We start from the raw sequence: 19,396 nt of genomic DNA, 5'->3' as shown, positions 1-19,396 counted from the left end.
GTTTTGTTCACCAGAGCTCTAATCTGTTATTGTTTTACTGCTGTAAAAGCACAAATGACAATGTTACGTGCAAAATCTTTTTTTTGTTTTTACTTTAAAGGGGCACTATGCAGTTTTGGAAAGGAAATCCAGAAACTAAGAAAGGTAATATATACAATATTGATAAGAAAATAATGCAAACTCAGAAATATATTTCCATAACTGAATAAATAAGCATTCATCAGAGCAAAATAAAGTCCCCAAAACACTGTTTAGAGTTAGAAAGGGTGGCAGGGTCCGCCAAATATGTACAAAGTAACAATATGAAATTGTGTTGTCCCTTTAGGTCAATTTGTTTATTCAGTCGTGAAAATGAAGACAGCCTGTTTATTTAGTTTAGGAATGAAAATCAACCCATGAAGATTTTCTCTTCTGATTAAAATTTCTTCCCAAAAACTACATAGTGCACCTTCAGTTATTTGGAAACACAGTATTTTAGATTCCCTGAGTTTCCTTGGGATTTCCCTTCACCTTTCCTGAAAAGAGCAACATTATTGTATTTAAAATAATAACAATAGGGAGACATTTGGTCCATTCCAACAAGGTATTTCCATGGCATAGCTGCAAGAGTCTATTAGTCGATGCGCAGCAGGTAATCATAACAGGCAAACATTCCTATAATAAATTACTAATAAATTGACATTTTCATGTGTTAAATTGTGCGGTTCTTTCAAGTTGCTTCCCCTATAATTAGAACCAAATTGGAAAGTCCTTTCCAGTGAGCAGCCGAGGACATTAATAGAAAAGTACAAATCATTTTCTTTTCTTCTGACACTGAAGCTCCTATATGTGGAAAAGCATTGAGCTACAGAAATAACCATAAAGTGTAGTTATTGCACAAAATGATGAATTGTTTCATGTTTCATCAATTAAATCCTTTTGCCAGATGTCCTCCTCAGATGAATAAATATATGTTATCCATCCTGCATAGTGATTTTGCTTATCTTAGGGGTCAGTTAGACTCAACTCCTTATTAGACTTCTCTATATATTTGAGATTTGGGAGGGGTTATGCTGCACTAATCACAGATATAAAAAAAAACAACAACACATTTTTAACCATGTTTCATACAAAGGTGAAAGGTAACTCAGTGCCTTTACACAAGTGATGGAGATGAAGCAACTAGGTAGGTTTCTGATGAAGACATTGAATAAAGACATTTAAGATTAAAAGTGCATTATGCAAGAATTAACTTTATTAGAAAAATATCTGCAACACAATACATACACGTCGTTGATACAGCGTCAAACCTGTTGCTTACTTACTAACTGTTACATTCTGATGATAATTTCAGTTCATTTTTGGATATGTTAAACCAAAATTACTACATATTGCACCTTTAAAGAACATTGTTTAATAATAATCCAGTCATTTCAAACCCTTTGGCTTGTGACCCGTTACAAAAAAGCAGTGTCTAATTAGGCCCCTTTGTTTTAGATGAGATAGCTTTAATAAAAAGTACTCCTGTAAACTAATCAAATGGATTCATACATTTGTGTTGCAAAATTACATTTTTTGGTCATTCCCACTTTACAATTCTATCTCACAAGCCCTCATATTTGCCCACCACCCCATTTAGTTTGGGAGCCACTGGACTAAACTATCTGGCTGTAGGCTATATAAAGTAGCTAGCTACAGCAAAACTAGCTCCACCATGTCCAGCTACAACAGTTATATTCTGCTCAGGCATTTAACAGTCTAATGATGTTACATGATAATGTATTAAACACATTATGTATTTAAAATTGTGATACTTCAAGTACATTTTGTCAAAAATCACACCCAGACTACTAACTTAAGATGAATTTCAGACAGGACTTCAGGCTGAGGCTTTTTGTGATGGCCTTGTCAGCAGCAATTCTCATAACAGTCGGGGAAAATATTAAATATAAACTGTTAAGTACGTTGTCCAGCTGTGAAAAAGTGTCTCCAGGAGCCCAAAGTGAACATCAGGTTTACCCACCAGTGTTTCTATGTTGGCTTACAGGCCAACTTCATTTAAAAGCATTGATCTGACTGCATTGCCACGCCTTGCTAGCTATAATACTGTATTCTGAATCGGCGCATCCACCAAATGTGAATCCTGAGGTTGTAGGTCTTCATTTTCCTCAGAGGTGAGTGCACCCCATTTTACCATTAGAGCCCCCAAAGGATGTTGTGCACATGCGCGTTGTGCAATCTACCGGAGCGCGAGAGGTAGGGAAGGGAGTCCTAATGGCGGAGACTGTACGGTCGCCTTTTGACTACCGGGAACCACCGACCCTCGACAGCGACGGGGATGGGAGCAAACCGCCGCCGCCGAGGGGGTGAGTGAGCCGAGCCGGCCTCCGGTTTGTGGCGGCGCCGGGTGGTTTTCACCGGGGATTTGCGAGGAAAAATGCCCCGAGACGCACGCGCTGCGAGCGTGCACGTTTGTTTAGTTAACGTTAGGAGCCTTTATTCGCGTGCATGACTCCAGCGGTATACTGCAGAAAACGGAGCAGGGGAAGTGATTTTTGTTCGGTTTTTGGTTGCAGCTGCTGTGCCCCTGGTGGCTTCGCCTCCTCCCTGTCCGCCCCGGCTCGCATTTAATCGCCAGACGTTTTATTTTTGCTGTTTCGACGGGACAGAAGTGTCAACGTTAGCTGCTGGAAGCTAACAGGCTAGCCGCGGTTTAGCATTAATGTTAGCATGCACCCAGCAGGAATCACCAGCTATGTAACTAGCTGGCCAGTTATCTGCCCTCTTGTCGATAATCCCGGTCATGTCAGATATGTGAGGCTGCAGATCCCGGAACATAATATTCAGCAGACCACCTATGCTTCTATTATTATGCTCTTTACACTGCTTGGCTGCTCAGCTGGTGCAGATCAGGACTCGTGGCTTGTTTGGCTTTGAGTAAACAAAGTTGCTGACCATGAGCAATATGCATCCGAAAACAGTTGACTGTCACCATGCTAGGTGAATTAGGGACGCTTTGTTATGCTGATCAGTCCTCTGTAAATGCATTAATAATACACTCTGACGTGATTGGATAAAGGGGTGGAGCCATCTCTAATATTTGGTTTAAACATCTTAATGATAACAGAGATAGCTGAAATCCTTGCGTCTACACTAGGTGTCACATCAGATCAGGGACTGATTTACACCTGGATTGTCAGGTACACTTCCTGCAAGGGCTCTAAATCAGCATTGAAGTGGTACTGTGATATAGTCTGATGTTATGGCAGGTTGCTCAGGTACACTCAGGCTGTGATCATTGTGGTGTCAACAAAATGTATTTCAAAATGGGATTTGATGAAGGGACAGCTGTGTGCTGTCTTCATTTAGACCAAAAACATAATTAGTGCAGAAACAATCAATTGATAAGTTGATTGACAGAAAATAAATTGTGTATTATTTTGGCAATTGATTAATTCAGTTAATTAATTTATCAAGAAAAGTACCAAATCAGGGGTCCATGGTGCGGCTATTTTGGTTATAGCCCATCCAACAAGCAGTGTTTGGGGCTGATGCCATTACTGATATTGGGGAGTAAAAATTCTGATATTGATTTTGCAGTGATCCCTCCCCCATGTGGTTATCAATTACTTAAAATATGTAATGGAGGCAGGATAGTTTACAGTTTAACAATAAACTTTATTGTATAACATGACAACAATGTTAAAAATTAAACTGGCCCAAGTATCGTTTTCTGCACTGTGTTCTGTTAAACCTAAAAGTTTTCATATTGGTGGACATGAACAACATACACACAGATATCAACCAACAGATATATTGGTTGGACTCTAATTCAGGTCACACATGCACCCAAAAATCTGTCAAGTGCAACATTTTCAGTGGTAGCACCAGTGCGCCTGAGATTAAGAGGTTTATTTTTTCTTTTTAGATTATCGCAGTTTCTTGTTGCATGTGGTTTAAATGGCTTTTCTTTTTTAACATAATGCTACAAATGTTAAGTTAAATTGTAGTTTTGGGTGCTCCTGAATTATGTTAAAATTAGTCTGGAGCCCTGCAAGTATTTGTTATTTTCAGCAGTTCTGTTTTACATTACTGTAAAAGGCATATCTTTGGATTCTGGCCTGTTGATTAAGCAAAAATTTAAAAAATGTCTCCTTTGGCTCTAGGAAAGTGTGGTGTGTATTTTTCACACTATTTTCCAACGTACAGACTAAACGGTGACTAGATTGATTGCAACATTCATCAGCAGCCTTATCAGTAATAAGATTATCGCTTGAAATTAAAAGCTCAAATGCAGTTGAGGTGTGTATATCTGCTTTGTCTTTGGGCCTATACTTTCTACACCCAGGCCAGCAATATATGTAAGCTGTGCAGAAATCTGAAAATCAGTTTCTTATTTGATTGCCTGTCAAATCAAAGAAATGTTTTCTTAAATGGAAGAACACCTGCTGCCACCATCACTTGTTTAAAAAGTTCAAAGTCTTATTGTTTTTGTGTGGTTCCTTGCCACATGTGTCACACGCTCGGCTCATTTTGGCTGCCCTCCATTCGTATATTTACAGGAGGTCTGTCTGGAGAGCTGCTTTGTAGCGATGTATCGTTATGCTAAATGAAGCCCCGGTTTTGTTTTTACAGCCGCGTGTGTGGGAGAAAAAGAAAGGGGACACCTGTGAAGGTGTGTGACCGAGCGTATGTAACAGAAGATGAGGAGGAGGAGAGCATGTCTGAACACAGCTTCAGCCCTGGTATATATAGACACACACACACACACACACACATTTTGCCACCTGCTGTTTATTTATTTGTTTAATCTACCCTGGTGCTTATGTTGTAATTAGCAGTGTATTGTAGTACGGAGAGCCAACTTCCATCTGTGTTTGGTGTTGAAGCAGTTGAGATGTGCCTGATTTGAACAGTCCATTCTGTCCCAGGAGATAGCCAGTATCCAGAGGGTGCAGAAGACCGCCTCCCTCCACCTGGCAGTCCCTACTACCTGCCTGACCCCACTCAGCTCTGGTAAGGGGAACCTTTTCCAAAGTTCTTAGGCTCAGATTCTTTTGAAGGTTGAGGATCCATATTGCTCATGTCAGTTTATGTGTTCTAGCGTGCCAGAGTTGGGGGAGGAAGGAGGGAGTGGCGTTCGGGGACCTGTGCTCTTCCATCCGCCGCCCAACTGCCGGATTCGAGAAGTCCACTGTGGGACCCAGGTGCGGCTGGTTGTCATAGCAATCCGAGACATCGCAAAAGGGGAGGAGATCACAGTGGACTACAGCCTGACGGACTGGGGCGAGAATGCAATGGTGAGCTACTACATTCATGATAACTTGAATAAGGGGAACAAGAAATGCAGTCTGGGGATGTTGTATTTTTTTTGTTATTGTTATGGAATCCCATGAAAAGACCAAAACCAAGGCTGAAATGATCCTTAGAACATGTTAGCTGTGTCACCACAGCCTGATATAACATATTCCTCTGTGTCAAAGAGCCCCATTTATCCAGAAAATATTATGAACACATTAGGGCACTACACTGGCGCACTGGATGTTATGGTCCATCATTACTATGCCATCTGGCAATGTAGTTTATTTTGAGTCGATGCCACGTACACTGTACTGCTACTCACGTGCACATCAAAATTGCAGGAGGAAAATTGGAGATTTCAGTAAAGGGGGGAGATGGAGGGGGAGATGCAGCAAAGGTCCCTGGCCAGATCCACACTGGGGGCGTTGTGGTATATGTTCAGCAGCCACGGACAGGGTGAAGAAGTCAGAAAGTATTGCGAAATGGGCTGAAAAAAATGATACAATCACATTTTTGTTATCAATTAATATGCAGATTATTTTCCTGAGTAATCATTCAGTCTTTAAAATGATAAAACATGGTGAAAAAACATGGTGAAAAAAACAGGAAAGGAAAGGAACAAATGCTTACATTTAAGAAGTTGGAATTTCTGCTTGAGAAATGACTAAAATTATTTATCATTTAAAATTTGGCAATTAATTTTCTTTAGGTCATTTTTTAATGAGATTTGTTGAATATACCAAAACAAATTCAGTGACAAGAGATAAGAATGTAGAAACTGTTAAAATAGTTTCATGTTGAGCTAACATAGCTTGTTTTAATTTGAAATCTGTCCAACCAGGAGGAAGAGGCTGGCCCCCACCCACTTTCCCTCTCCGTTTCTGATTACCTTACCCCCTCTTGGTCACTATCTCCCTCATCCTCCCCACTCACCCACTCTGAGCCCAGTGACTCAGATCGCGAAGAAGACGAAGAGGAGGAGGATGATGATGATGACGACGATGATGAAGAAGAGGAAATTGAGGAGATAAGGGGTCGAATGCTACGGCGCCGCAAGAAGCGCAAGCTGCCCGCGGTGGTGAACTCAAAGAAGAAGACTGCGCCCACCACCGCCAGAGGACCGGGGCGTCCCTGCTCATCTTTTACCCGCCCCGCACCCGTCGCATCCCCAGCCAGATCCCAGTCCCAGTCCTCAGTCGGCTCCTTGGCACCGCCGACGACCAACATCAACAACAACATTAACATAAACATTGGCAGCTCAAGCGGCACCACAGTGAGCCGGCGGCAGCACTGCCCGTACTGCGGCCGCCACTATCGCTCTCTGGCACGCCACCTGGAGAAGCACCACGCCAACCAGCCAGAGGTCAGAACTGCCATGGAGCTGGCACACCTGCACACGCACAACTCTTCAAATGGCAGCGCCGCACACCCTCACCCCTCGTCGTCGTCGACGACCTCCACCTCCACCCCCGCTCCTCACAGCCATTCCTTTGCTGTCCCTCAGCCTTCGGCCTCCAACGCCGCTCCACCCTCTCTCTTCTCCAGGGAGAGGGAATCGCCAGCTACACGCTCGAGCACAGGTGGCGTCTCGTTCTCTCTCTCGCTTTCACCACCTTCTTCGACTCAGCCTGCAGCCACTAAGAAGGGGCCTAGCTTACCACTGCCCGCCACAAAACGCCCCACACCACCGATGGTGTCACGAGTTAAGAGTCCGTCACCGCCTCCTCCAACTCCACCTAGAAGGGGTCGGAGGATGAAGAAAGAAAAGCATGAAGAGCAGCAAGAGGTGGAGAGCTCGAGAAGTCAAGAGGAGCTGGTCCCACCTCCTACTCCAGAGCCAGATGTAGATCCAGATGAAGATCTGGAGCTGAGTGGAGAAGGAGAAGAAGATGCATCAGAGGAGAAGAATGGAGAGATTGTAAGGTGGGGTTGGATTGTTGTCTTTGTACTGTAATATCTGAAACACATTTATTACCAAGTAGAAATTTATTGGTGATGTTTTGGTTAGTGCTTTGTGATTTCAACTGCTCTTTTCCTCTCTCCCCTTTGTTTCTAACAGGCATCACATTTCCCCGCTGCTCTCTTCCCTCTCCTGTTTGGTCCTCTACCTCCGCCGCCAGCAGCACTCCTCATTCCTCTCTCTAACCCGTTCTCCCCACTCTGCTGAGGCCTGGCGCCTGCTCTGCCACTCCAGCCTCTCCCTGCTCATCCTCTACAACCGCCACCGGGAATGTGAGGTGGCCAAACTCACTATCCAGGACTACCGCACCCGTATCACCCCCCAGGCCAGCTCTAGCAACAGCGCCCCGTCTGGCATGGAGGCCCTCCTGTCTCCCTTTGAGCGCCAGGTCCTCTCTCACCTCCCGCGGGCCGGTGTTTTGGGCAAGCGTGGTCGCGTCCAGCCGCTTATTTTCCCACCACACTGTGAGTCCTGCCTGGACCTACTCCTTCAAACCAGCCCCAATGTGGGTGTGGACCCAGAGAGCCCCTACGTCTTCTCCCGGCCCTACCACTCTCCTGCCACCCCGCTCCGAGGCACAGACCTTCTTAGAAACCTGGCACGAGCCAGCGGGGCTAAAAACCCTGGAGCACTGACAGCAACACGTGTTCGGCGGCAGGTAGCGATACTTACTCAACTGCTACTGTTAGAGGAGGGTGAGACCCAGGGTGGGGCTACCAAACGGCTGGAGGACTTCCTCGAACGAGAGTATCATGTGACCCAGAACTGCTCTTCAATTCTACGGGATCCAGCACTGATGGGTCGTGTGGGTCGTGTTGTTCTTTATGGAGAGAGGGAGGGCGTGCTTTTCCGAGGGATGAGTCTGCAGCACATCTGCCTCGAGTTGGATGGTGAGGAGTTACATCATGTATTTTACTGTCTACTGTAGGAAATGTTGAAGCCGCTAGGCTCAGCAGCAGGTATTTCAGGCATGCGGTGTTCAGTTCAAGGCAGGCTCTGCTTCTAAGAACATTTTCAAGCTTTAGCTCCCAGTATCTGTTTGCCAGCATACTCTATGTTTTCATTTCAGTGGAAAACACATTATATTTTAAAGTGGTACCAATTATGTGTTTTAGACTCTCAGAGGAATGTCAGCCCTTTTAAATTACTTTAAAGGGGTCAAAAAATAAAATGGTGCAGTAAAGAAAATTTGGTTCAATAATCCACAGGTCTAATTGAAAATCGCTTTACTGATGGTAGAAAAAATGTAAATGTTCACAGCAAGGTTTATGGATTATCCCAAGTTTATTAGAGCTTGTTGTTGAATTTTTCTGTTAAGAAAACAGAAGTCACAGTAGTGGATATCTCAAAACCTCTTGATAATAAACCAGAATTATCTGCATTGCTGGATACCAGGGTTAGGTAGGAAAATGACTTTATGTTTGTGAAAATGTTTGGATTTTGGTGAACTGACCCTTGTTTATGACTTTATGTGGGGCTATGTGCTGTATAATTTCTTGGCCTAGAGTATTACTTTCCTGTAATATGGTTGTCATCATGAGGTTGCCAGGTAACCAGTGAAGACGCCATTAAATTACTGTGCCCGGCCAAGAAATGGTCTGGCATATAACTCCCCAGTAAAACCACAATGTGTCCTTTTAACCCTTTGGATTTTGTTAATTAACACGATATAATGTGTCCTTCACAGTGGTGGACTAAAAATAAAAAGGGAACCACATGAATGCGGAGGGAGGGCACCAGTGCGCAGAAAGTCGTGATATATTTATAGTGAAGAGAGAGGTTCTAGTCTTTATTTATTTATTTATCTATCCCTTCCTCAGAGCCAGGCTAGCTGTTTCCAGTAATTATGCTAAGCTAGCCAGGAGAGACTTCTCACCTAACTCTTTGCGCAAGAGAGAGTTATTTCAGCACAGTGAGCAGAACATATATTATGTATCCTGGACCTGATTTAAGATGCAATACACATATTGGCTCTATTACTGCAAATTTAAGATGCCATGTAATGGCTTTAGCATTATTTTGTGGAAAAAATTCAAGCTAATTTTTGAGCCAGGAAACTTGATTTCTATGAGTTTGTTGTGAGGTTGTTAAAAGTATGGATGTTTGGATAATTTGATATGTTTAAAACGATACAATTTCTGTATTTGGTAATATTGAAAGTACAGGAACTATAAAAAAAAAACTGAAAAAAAACCAAAACTGGTCTAACCTTCCCGTTCTAGCGGTGTGCACACCAACACTTCCCTAAGTGCTCCAAGCTCCCTGTCTGGACTCTAGCTGCACAGCTAATTGAGCTAAGTAGCCAACAGCAGCGGCAGCTGGCAGCACAGTTAGGGGCTACTCTGGTGATATGCTGCCCCATCAGCCGGTGGCCAATTTTTACATATTGCACCTTTTAACATTATTACAGATGTGTTTGCACGTGATGAGTGACTTTGTATATAATAGCATTGTGAGATTAGACAATCCTATTTAGTGTTCCTAGGGCTTTTTTATTCTGTTTGCCATCGTATCAAAATAGGCTTGAATATGTTTGTTTTGCTAGTATTGTATCGTTGTTTCTGGTATCTCATAAAATCTTAGTTTTTCATGATGAATCTGCCGGAAAGATTGTTGGTTTATGAAGTTTATGAAGACATTTATTAAGCAACAGTACATAACATGTTAAGGTGTATATTATGTCACTTGACTTGGGTTAATTGCCTTCTGTGTTATCTCTGCCTTACAGTAATGTCTGGCAACTCAGCAGACTCCTTTTCAGAAGATTCAGAAGTAGAGGAAGAAAAGGAGGAAGTTAAAGAGAAAGCTGAGGTGACGGTGAAGAAGAAAGGACCAGGACGACCGCCACGGAAGCGGAGAGCACCCGTTCCTGCTCCAGTCAGCCCATCGATACCCAATGTTCATAAGAGGAGATGTATTCCACCAAAATCAGGTAACCATATCCCAGCCACATCCGTATAAATCTGACCCTACACATTTCCATTCATTTACACTTTCATCTATACCTCACAGGGAAGCGTGGCGTGCTGAAGCGTCCCTGGTCAGAGGCTGAGCGTGTAGCAGTGGAGACTCACCTAAAAAGAAACCTCATGGAGCTGCGAGTCCCCGCGAAGGCTGACTGCGAGCGCTGCCTCGAACTCTGCCCTCTGCTGGTGAGCAACCAGCGAGACTGGAGGGCCATCAAGTTTTACGTCCACAACCGCATCCAGCTGCTGAAGAAGCAGGGGAGGAGGGAAAGCGCTGCCTCGGTCTGCTAGGGCATAAAAAAAAAAAAAAAACAGAGACCTGGCAGAGGACAGATACCATAATGTATAAACCACCAGCAATCATAATGAAGAGAAAAAGTCTTGGGCCATGGTGGTGTGCAGCTTCTCTTTTTCTGTTCTTTCATGGAAGCAGTACCTGATGTTAGGTATCATCACCCGTTCATGAGCGAGTAGTGTAATAAAAATAAGATGGGCCGCTCCAGTTAGAAATCTTTCATACACAGTGTTTGGGATAGCCAGTGTCTGTTTTCCAGATGTTTTTTTAAGCGGTTGGACAAAACGTCCTTTAAGTGTGAATATGAGTTCAGACACAGTGAATGCTTTTTTTTTTTTTTTTATTAAAGATACATTTTCGTGTCATCTTTTTATTTTATTAGACAGATGACTGGGGAGAATGGTAGGAGATAGAGGAGAGGGAAGGTGATATATAACAAAGTCAACAAATATTCCTGGAGTGATCACAATCCAGGTAGTGGCAGTATGCACTTTAGACCACCAGGACATGCTTCAACAAATGACCCTTGGTCTAGTGTTTACTTCCATTGAAGGCTGATGACCAAACATGAATGTGTAAAGCTTTGGAGGAAGAAACCAATGGTTCGGATCTTTAAAAAAAAAAATCCCCACAGATAGAATTTGTGTCTTCAGGACTGAGACATGTATGAACTTGTATAGTTTGTGTTTGATATTGACTGGCATTATACCCCCAACCTATTCCCCCCAACTGACGAGTTTATTAAACAGTATTCTCTGTGTTGGACCATGATGCACCTGTGAAGTGGTTCTTGCATACCCCTTATACCATGATCATAGTCAGACTATTATGTATCAAGGCACGCCTACTTGAATTTATTGCGTATCAGAATAAAAAAAAAATCTTTATTACATATGGTCTTATTCACAATGTAAATACTTCCTAATCTGTGAGAAGTATACAGTAGTGATGACAAAGTTAGTATTGTGTTATGATGTATATACTGTAAATACTACCTGTACTTATTAAAGTGTATGACATTTTGCTGTGTTTTCTTAAACTGGATTGTAAAGTGAGTTTTACATTGTGGATGCAGAGTGACACAAAGAAAATAGAAATGCAAATAAATGCAGGATCCCATCTTGGTTGAGTTTATTCAAAAATATAACTTTTATTTATTTACTTATCATTTTAAAATCCACAATCACTAGACAAATTACAAACAATTAAAAATACCAATGCCATTCTATAGAAAGAAACATAAAAGGTAAGATGAAATTCAGATACCGCTCATCAACTGGCCTTAATAGTAGAGCTGCCTCAGTCCAGATGTCAAATATATTGCATGCATTTGCACACAAACAATAACTTGTCATCCGTGGTAGTAGTAGAATTGCTACATTTTGCCTTTTTAAAGTCAGTTTCTAAATAGTTGTCGATTATTTTGCACTTAGGCAATTCATTGAGTTATACAAAGAGAGAAAATTAACACGGCAGTTAAAATGTATACAAAATTTGCTGAAAAAGAAGAAAACTGAAGCAGCATACTATTTAAAAAGTTGGAACGTTGATTCTATATATGTTCAGATCTTCTAGTGTCCTGAATAAGCTCAATTTAAGATTGTTTGACCATGACAACAGTAGTAGTCTCTCACTGTTTGGAGCCTAAACAAGCACCTCTGTAATATTTAACATCATGGTTACAGGCAGGGCCGCCAATTATCATGCTCGTGCCAAGGGCAAGATGATCTCCAAATCATGGCTGCACATATAAAACACTTACAAAAAAAGCTTACAGATTACAGAAACACTGAGACAGATAAGGAAATGCTGATCAATCCGTTTCAAACAGCATAATTCACTTCAAATGTTCATATGACAACATGAAAAGGCTTACACTGATATATACTGATTCACAGAGACAGGAGAACTATCATCACTTGGTACTAATGGTCATGCAGAGAAGCGCACAGGAAATGCAACAAAGGACCGCAAGTAAACAATAGATGTTACAACCACAGTATAGGGTATGTGTCTTAATAACAAGGTTATCAAGGTCCCGGACTTTTGGGAAATACACAGAGATTGACACCACTCTCACATCTGTATGGTAACTATGAAGCTCCAGCCAGAAGGCGGTTAGCTTAGCTTAGCACAAAGACTGGAAACGGGGGGAAAACAGCTCACCTAGCTTGGTCTGAACTTAAAGTTCTAAAGCTCACTAATTATGTCTTTTTTGTTTAATTGCACACAAACCAAATCGGTTAAATGACAGTTGGCTGTCAACAAAAACAGCCAGTTAGCAAGGCTACCTATTTCACCATTTCTCACTCTGTATACTAAGCTAAGCTAACTGCAGCGACAGATTTGTGAGTTGTATCACATAGTTTGACCCTCGGCAAGAGAGTGAATAAGCGTATTTCCTAAGTGTATTGTCAAACTATTCGTTTAGTAGTGCATTACCTTAACATCACAAACTACAAACTACTGAAATGTACCATGATTTATATACAAATGTGAATGAAACCACAAATTAAAGATAGCAGTTATACATTTCATTTTTTGCGTCCTCTTTTCCCCTTCAAAACAGGATGGGTATACAGTGCTGGCTTTCTTACAACACTTGTTACTTATGATTAGGATTGTGGCGGGTCATAAAACAGAAAATCGAGTATGTGTTTTTTCATATCTGTTGTGGTGAATTTTTCCAGATACGTACTACAAGGAACTTTTAACTGGTTATGAAACAGTCTCAATTTACGATGCTTCTATACGACCTACAGAAGCAAATGAGAACATCAGCAAGAAGTCTAACTGATTCTTTTTTTTTTTTTACTGGCACTAAAACAAAGCTCAGTGTTTCAACTAATCATACATATCCACAAATACATACATTTCATCATTGACATGCATCCTTCAAACAGCTGTGTTTAAAGAGAATAGTATTATAGTAATAGTAAATAGTGTCTTTCCCTGGCTTCCAAAACAAACATGCGTGCTAGCCAGACAGTAGGCGGCGGTGCTCATACTGCTTTTTGACCACAGGGGGCGCCAGAATCAACTAAAAATTAGTTCCTTTAAAAAATATATTGAATTGTACTGTATGAGTGTCATTAAAAAATATTTAATTCTACTGCACGAGTCTGATTATAATTTATATTTAAAAGGATATAATGTTTTGTGAAATTAAAACCAAAAAGCCTTTCTGTTTTAATTCCTTTTAAAGGTCAGTGTATCGGATAATAATAATCATAATTGTGTAAATGTGAAACCGTGGTATATTCTGAGAGGGTTATTGTACTGTGAAAATCTCACGCCGCTGCAACCTCACTTATGATATTAAGATTCAGTCGTTTGTGTCAACTGACTGTGATGACCTGTTCTGTACTGTACTGTAGCGTAATATCTCCATAGGTGCTGTGTCATCCTTACCAGGATTGAAAAATGGAAAAACTTCACCTGTGAATTTTGCTGTTAAAGATCCAATGAGACTCTCCTGTTCCACATTATAAAAGGAAAGCTCTCCACTGTCGTAATTCAAATACACACCAACTGTCTGCGGTCTGGAGGAGACAGGCAGTGAAACTTTTGGTTCGGTGCTAAACTGGAAGCTATCTGCACTGTCAGAAGAAGAGGACAGAAACCAGTATCCATTAGATGCTGTTGGAGAAAAATCTGACTTCTGAGGGATGGCAGTTGCGCTTGTAACTCCTAGCCACCAGGACTGTTTGATGCCTGCTTTTTTGTTCCCCAAAGATACCTCCCAGTAGTGCTGTCCAGAGGACTTTTCAGATTTTCCTCTGATAGCTGTGAGACAGGTGACCTTCTTTCCACCAGAGGCATCAGATGGAACCTCGTTGGAGTCTCTCAGCTTAAGGTCTTTGATTGTGAGATATTGATTTTCTGTCTTGACAAGCGTAACATTCACTGTTGAAAAAACAAACAAACAAAAAAAAAACCTTAGGATGAAAAAAGTCAGGAAGGCAACATACTGGAGTAAATTATTGTCATTCATAATAAATTGTTAAGTGATTACCATAATGCTCCTTAGCTGTTGACAGATCTGTTGGCTTGATCACTAGAGAATAAGTAAAAAATAGATTGAAATACCAACAGAATTATGTGACATTTACTTAATTAACAGTGGCAGACTTCTGACTTACCTTTTGATAGAAGCTTCTGCCTCTCTGAAGGGGAAAAAAACAAAAATAGTGAATCCATCTTGTATTATTTTATGGGCCACTCCACTGATTTTATTCACATTTCACACACTTCATAGAGATGTTCTACTGTCTACAGTTGTATGATATATTCTGTGGCTCTTGAGGGAGCTTTCCAAAAATTTTAAGAATAACTGCAAGCAGGGAAGCTCTGAAGAAAGATGCTATCCTGTTGCATATTGGGAAATGAAGGATGTATCTCTCACAAGTCCTTTACAGAAATGTTAAAAGCTCAAATGTTATACTAAAATCCTGGGGTATTAATTTAAATGTTATTCATTTCAAACTTTCACTGGAATGCAAAAATAAATGATGTGTTCAATGTGACTCTGTGGTCCTTCTTACCCCCAGCGTCAACTTCATCGCCCTCAGTCTCTGAAATATAAAAAAACAATTTAAAGTTTTGACTTGAGTCAGATACAGTGGTTTTAGTTAGATTTTTGACCCCTTTTACCACTGAGTTTATTCAGTTTACCCAAGCAGATCAATTAAATTTATTTTATTAAATTATCAAGATTACTTATTTGGAATTTAGGATATATTATGGTCATCCACTTCATCAGTTTACAATTGTATTGGATATTTGGATATGGATAATTTTTCTGTTATGTTCTAAAAAAAAACATATAACAAATGAATATAATCAAACATTTACCTCTCTTCAGGGCTCCTACACATTTGAAATTTCAAAATTCCATACTTTTTCCAGACCCTAATTTCCAGACTTCTCGGTAAAAAATGCAAATAATTTGTGACATTTTAGTAAATAGATGCATCATGTAAATAAATTATGGAATTTAATCGTTAATTTAATTGCATGTGACTCGCAACTGCCGCCTCCCCAATGTTAGAGATGTCAAACGACTTCATACAAATTTTGCATTTAGCTCGCTCACGAACAGTGTGGACATCTTCTTCTTCTTGGCGGCTGGCATCCAGTTTACCTTCTTCTTCTTCTTCTAGGCGGCTGGCATCCAGTTTACCTTCTTCTTCTTCTTCTTCTTCTTCTTCTTCTTGGCGGCTGGCATCCAGTTTACCTTCTTCTTCTTCTTCTTCTTCTTGGCGGCTGGCATCCAGTTTACCTTCTTCTTCTTCCTCTTCTTCTTGGCGGCTGGCATCCAGTTTACCTTCTTCTTCTTCTTGGCGGCTGGCATCCAGTTTACCTTCTTCTTCTTCTTCTTCTTCTTGGCGGCTGGCATCCAGTTTACCGTCTTCTTCTTCTTCTTCTTCTTGGCGGCTGGCATCCAGTTTACCTTCTTCTTCTTCTTCTTCTTGGCGGCTGGCATCCAGTTTACCTTCTTCTTCTTCTTCTTTGGCGGCTGGCATCCAGTTTACCTTCTTCTTCTTCTTCTTCTTCTTCTTCTTCTTCTTCTTCTTGGCGGCTGGCATCCAGTTTACCTTCTTCTTCTTGGCGGCTGGCATCCAGTTTATCTTCTTCTTCTTCGCAGTTTGCTACCCATTTCAGGGAGCATTACCGCCACCTACTGAGCAGCATTCAACTTTTCAATCTACCCAAATGTTTTCTGGGACGCGTAACCTTCTGTGTGCTCTCTCACACAAACATTTTAGCTGCGCTGCCAAGCGCCTTAAAAAAACAGATCGATCTATTTCTCTTTTTTTTATATTCATAATTCTATGTTTTAGAAAACAGAACAATGATAAAAGTCTTGGAAACATGAATATTTTTCCATACAATAGTTTAAATTTTCCATACTTTTCCAGACCTGGAAATTTATAAAATCAAATTCCATACTTTTCCATACTTTCCATACTTGCGTACGAACCCTGTCTCTTCTTTTTGAAGTACAGCACTCCAAGTACAGCTAACGTGGCTATGAGGAGTAGAGCGAAGGCCACCCATCCAGCCGCTGAAGATCCAGACTCTAAATAAAAGACATCTTGTAATTTTGAGTGTTGTTCTAATTGAAAAAGAATAAGAAAATTGATCTTATGCAGACATGCAAATGCTTCTTTTTACCCTGTTTACTGGGTTGAGGAGTGTTATCCAGACGCATGCTTGCCTCCTTGGCCTCCTCACCAGGGAGACCTACTGAGCAGGAAACCACAGAGGAGCTGGAGACCAGAACCCAGCTGTGGACTGATCGAAGACCAGAAGACTCTTTACTGTACTTCAGACTTTTAGGGGTCAGAGCCTGCTTTTGGTCTGACCAGCTCAGAGAAGGATCTGGATACCAGCCTCCAGACTCACAGCTCACATTCACCAGGTTATCTTCTCCCGGCACTGCTGACAGGAGCAGAGGCGTTCCGGTTTCTAGGAAGAGGGTTGGAGGAGGAAAGTAAAGGACATTGGATGTGAAGGTGATGGGACAATTTTCGGTTCATTGGTTTTCCGTGTTTTCTCCACTTTCATGATACTCACCTGTCACATCAAGACGGACACTTGCACTGTCATGAGCCTGATCACTGCTCACGAAACAAGTGTAATCTCCTGCATCCTTAAGTGTGACATTCACCAGCCTCAGGCTCACGTCGCCCGCCGTCAGCCCCCCAGATGCTGTATCCTTTGAGCCAAACGAGACTCGGCCCGCGTAGGAAGCTTCCTGGGATGCATTCTCAAACTTTTTGGCCCGGTAAAGCATGACCGGGGACTGAAAGCCACCCTTGCGGTACCAGCGTACCTCCACACCCTCTGCACTTTGTGATGGATTGAGCCAGCATGGTAATGTGGTTACATGGCCGCGTTGCACTGAGACAGGGGACTTTACCATAACCACAAAGCTTTCTGAAACTGAAACAGTCAACATGAATGTTGTTAAGCAAGTTAATGTTTTTAGCATTTTTTTCCTGATATTTGGTAACAGTTATATAAGGAACATCAATTGCCAAATAGTAACGAGTGTATACTACAGCATTTTTATTAGAGCCTGTCCGATGTTATGTTTAAGTTATCTACGTAATTTTCATTTCTTACATAACATTACTTCAAAACAAATCAACCTTGACGATTAGTCACACGTGGGACTTCAACTCCTCCCTGTGACCCATCCAACCACTCTCCAAGCCAGACTATTCTTGTTATTAATACTACCGGCTCCAGAGGGGTGCTTCACAAAATAACACGAGCAGGTTTACTACAGCGTCAAACTTGGGCCACTGACAAGGCTCATATGAAAACTTAAACTTAGATGCTTGGGGTAATATATAATTATTAAATTCTGATAAAAATATAAATATATTAGGGTCATATGTATCATATGTAAATTACAGTATCGGTCCCCAAAATCGAGTATTGCCTGGGTTATGATATTTATAACGGATGATGAATCACGCTTTGTTTAGTAAGAGCATGAAGTTCTTCAATGCAAATAAGGCTTAATGTGGTTTTACTGAAAGTTTATATGTTAAGCACAGAAAGTAATAATAAAAAGTAAATAAATCTGATATGATACAAAAGAAGAGGAATACATGGTTAATACTAGCATGAAGAAAATCACACTCATTAAACACATGTGAAGATGCAGAGTGACTCACCGGGGGCAGCAGCACACACTGATATGAAGACGGCAGCCATGAGGCCCGAACTGAGACAACCTGTAAAATAAGACGATGACATACTGTGAGCTGAGGCTATTTACGTCACACCAACCATAATGTGCTGAAAGCAGACATAACCAGTCTCCAAACCTTCAATCAGTACGGCTCTAATAACAACATCAGAACAAAAGCGAGTGAAAGAGTCGTATTTCGCAGTTGATTAATCGTCTGCCTACCCATTGTTCTGAATTTCCGGGTAAAATATCCTTCACGCAGATGCGAAGTACAGTCCTGAGAGACAGGAATTAGGACGTTATTCAAATTTAGATGTAGATTTGAAGTCAGCTTCGGCTTATAGGTGTAATTTCTTCTTGGATTTGGAGAAATAAAATCCCCGCGAAAGACCGTCGTCGTGAGCTGAAGATTTACTTTCACTTTCACTTTTGAAGGGCGCATGGACAAGTTTAAACATGCGCACAGGAGCTGTGCTGTGGCTCAGAGAGTGAGGGATATAGTTAATATTTAACTAAAATAAAGTTTTTTAGAGACTTAAATGCGTATTCATTCTTTCATATGTTCATTTGAGGCTAAACTTTAATATACCAAGGCTACATCTATGGATAAATCGTTAAGCCTACCTGACAAAATAAATACCATAATCACTTGCATTTTCTTCATGAACACACCCTCATTGTTGTTAAGTAGATGCAATATTAGATCCCTTTATGTTGGAGGGACTGGAACACAGTGTGCTCCATATAGCAATGTCTCTTTGACAGACTAGAGCTCCAAAGTTTTCAATGTTAAATATAAATAAAAAATGAAATAATTAAACATATGAATGTGTTGAGAGTGGAAGTAAAGTGTGAACTAATCTAGTGAACTAAGAGTCTTACTAGATAATTTAATACGCTATAGAAAATTTCATTTTTAAGATGGCATTTTAAATTTGGTTCAGACGTTCATGTTCCCCTCGGGGTGAATTGCAACTTTGTTAATCTAGTGTTTCCTCTAAATTTGTCCAAATTTAATTAGATGATTTAATGATCAAATACCTCTCTGTACATGATTCAATCATACTCACAACTGAAAGTACAAAAAGAGACAAAGACTCCTCTGAGCAACATTAATAAGTACTTGTGTCAGTGCACAATAACGCTTATCTGGATTATACAGGTTGTTGCTGAAGCAAAACTGCTCT

General features: G+C 41.1%; 3 protein-coding genes across 15 annotated transcripts; 1 reads left to right on the top strand and 2 right to left on the bottom strand.

The window, feature by feature from the left end:
- Positions 1-2,219: 2,219 nt before the first annotated feature.
- Positions 2,220-11,523, top strand: LOC311251477 (uncharacterized protein). 3 transcript variants are annotated; one of them, XM_084343919.1, is made up of 8 exons: positions 2,220-2,345; positions 4,615-4,724; positions 4,911-4,995; positions 5,084-5,279; positions 6,122-7,203; positions 7,340-8,130; positions 9,969-10,172; positions 10,253-11,523. In XM_084343919.1, exons 1-8 carry the CDS (start codon positions 2,254-2,256, stop codon positions 10,495-10,497), a joined length of 2,805 nt encoding a protein of 934 aa, XP_084200045.1. In that variant the 5' UTR covers positions 2,220-2,253; the 3' UTR covers positions 10,498-11,523. The 3 variants fall into 3 exon arrangements, with proteins under 3 accessions (XP_084200045.1, XP_084200047.1, XP_084200046.1); XM_084343921.1 differs by lacking the exon at positions 2,220-2,345 and adding an exon at positions 2,490-2,979; XM_084343920.1 differs by lacking the exon at positions 2,220-2,345 and adding an exon at positions 3,010-3,179.
- Positions 11,524-11,626: 103 nt separating this feature from the next.
- On the bottom strand, positions 11,627-18,618 carry LOC311251478 (butyrophilin subfamily 3 member A3-like). Of its 3 annotated transcripts, none has more exons than XM_084343922.1 (9): positions 18,432-18,618; positions 18,193-18,252; positions 17,081-17,449; positions 16,679-16,972; positions 16,464-16,583; positions 15,046-15,075; positions 14,644-14,667; positions 14,517-14,558; positions 11,627-14,407 (listed from the first exon to the last, which is right to left on the bottom strand). In XM_084343922.1, exons 1-9 carry the CDS (start codon positions 18,433-18,435, stop codon positions 13,827-13,829), a joined length of 1,524 nt encoding a protein of 507 aa, XP_084200048.1. In that variant the 5' UTR covers positions 18,436-18,618; the 3' UTR covers positions 11,627-13,826. The 3 variants fall into 3 exon arrangements, with proteins under 3 accessions (XP_084200048.1, XP_084200049.1, XP_084200050.1); XM_084343923.1 differs by having other exon boundaries at positions 16,473-16,583; XM_084343924.1 differs by having other exon boundaries at positions 16,485-16,583.
- Positions 15,096-16,456, bottom strand: LOC311251479 (uncharacterized protein). Of its 9 annotated transcripts, XM_084343932.1 has the most exons (3): positions 16,036-16,456; positions 15,684-16,001; positions 15,096-15,653 (listed from the first exon to the last, which is right to left on the bottom strand). In XM_084343932.1, the coding sequence occupies exons 1-3, from the start codon at positions 16,120-16,122 to the stop codon at positions 15,567-15,569; spliced, it is 492 nt and encodes a 163-aa protein (XP_084200058.1). In that variant the 5' UTR covers positions 16,123-16,456; the 3' UTR covers positions 15,096-15,566. The 9 variants fall into 9 exon arrangements, with proteins under 9 accessions (XP_084200058.1, XP_084200051.1, XP_084200052.1 ...); XM_084343925.1 differs by having other exon boundaries at positions 15,684-16,456; XM_084343926.1 differs by having other exon boundaries at positions 15,096-15,647; positions 15,684-16,456.
- Positions 18,619-19,396: the final 778 nt, after the last annotated feature.

Source organism: Pagrus pagrus, assembly GCF_965226575.1.
Source record: "Pagrus pagrus genome assembly, chromosome: 22".
Taxonomy (NCBI): domain Eukaryota; kingdom Metazoa; phylum Chordata; class Actinopteri; order Spariformes; family Sparidae; genus Pagrus; species Pagrus pagrus.
Note: the sequence above shows the minus strand (reverse complement) of the source record. Positions and strands in the feature narration are given on the sequence as shown.

Bases quoted from the DNA above. Each gene is read 5' to 3' on its own strand.
- LOC311251478 (XM_084343922.1), bottom strand. The intron at 17,450-18,192 runs GTGAGTCACTCT...TGACTGTTTCAG, and splicing joins AGTGTGTGCTGCTGCCCCCG to TTTCAGAAAGCTTTGTGGTT. The intron at 14,408-14,516 runs GTAATCACTTAA...TTTTTTCAACAG, and splicing joins AACAGCTAAGGAGCATTATG to TGAATGTTACGCTTGTCAAG.
- LOC311251479 (XM_084343925.1), bottom strand. From the start codon at position 16,122: ATGCCAGCCGCCAAGAAGAAGAAGGTAAACTGGATGCCAGCCGCCAAG. The intron at 15,654-15,683 runs GTAAACTGGATG...GCCTAGAAGAAG, and splicing joins AGAAGAAGAAGAAGAAGAAG to AAGAAGAAGGTAAACTGGAT.
- LOC311251477 (XM_084343919.1), top strand. From the start codon at position 2,254: ATGGCGGAGACTGTACGGTCGCCTTTTGACTACCGGGAACCACCGACC. The intron at 5,280-6,121 runs GTGAGCTACTAC...CTGTCCAACCAG, and splicing joins ACTGGGGCGAGAATGCAATG to GAGGAAGAGGCTGGCCCCCA. The intron at 7,204-7,339 runs GTGGGGTTGGAT...TGTTTCTAACAG, and splicing joins AAGAATGGAGAGATTGTAAG to GCATCACATTTCCCCGCTGC.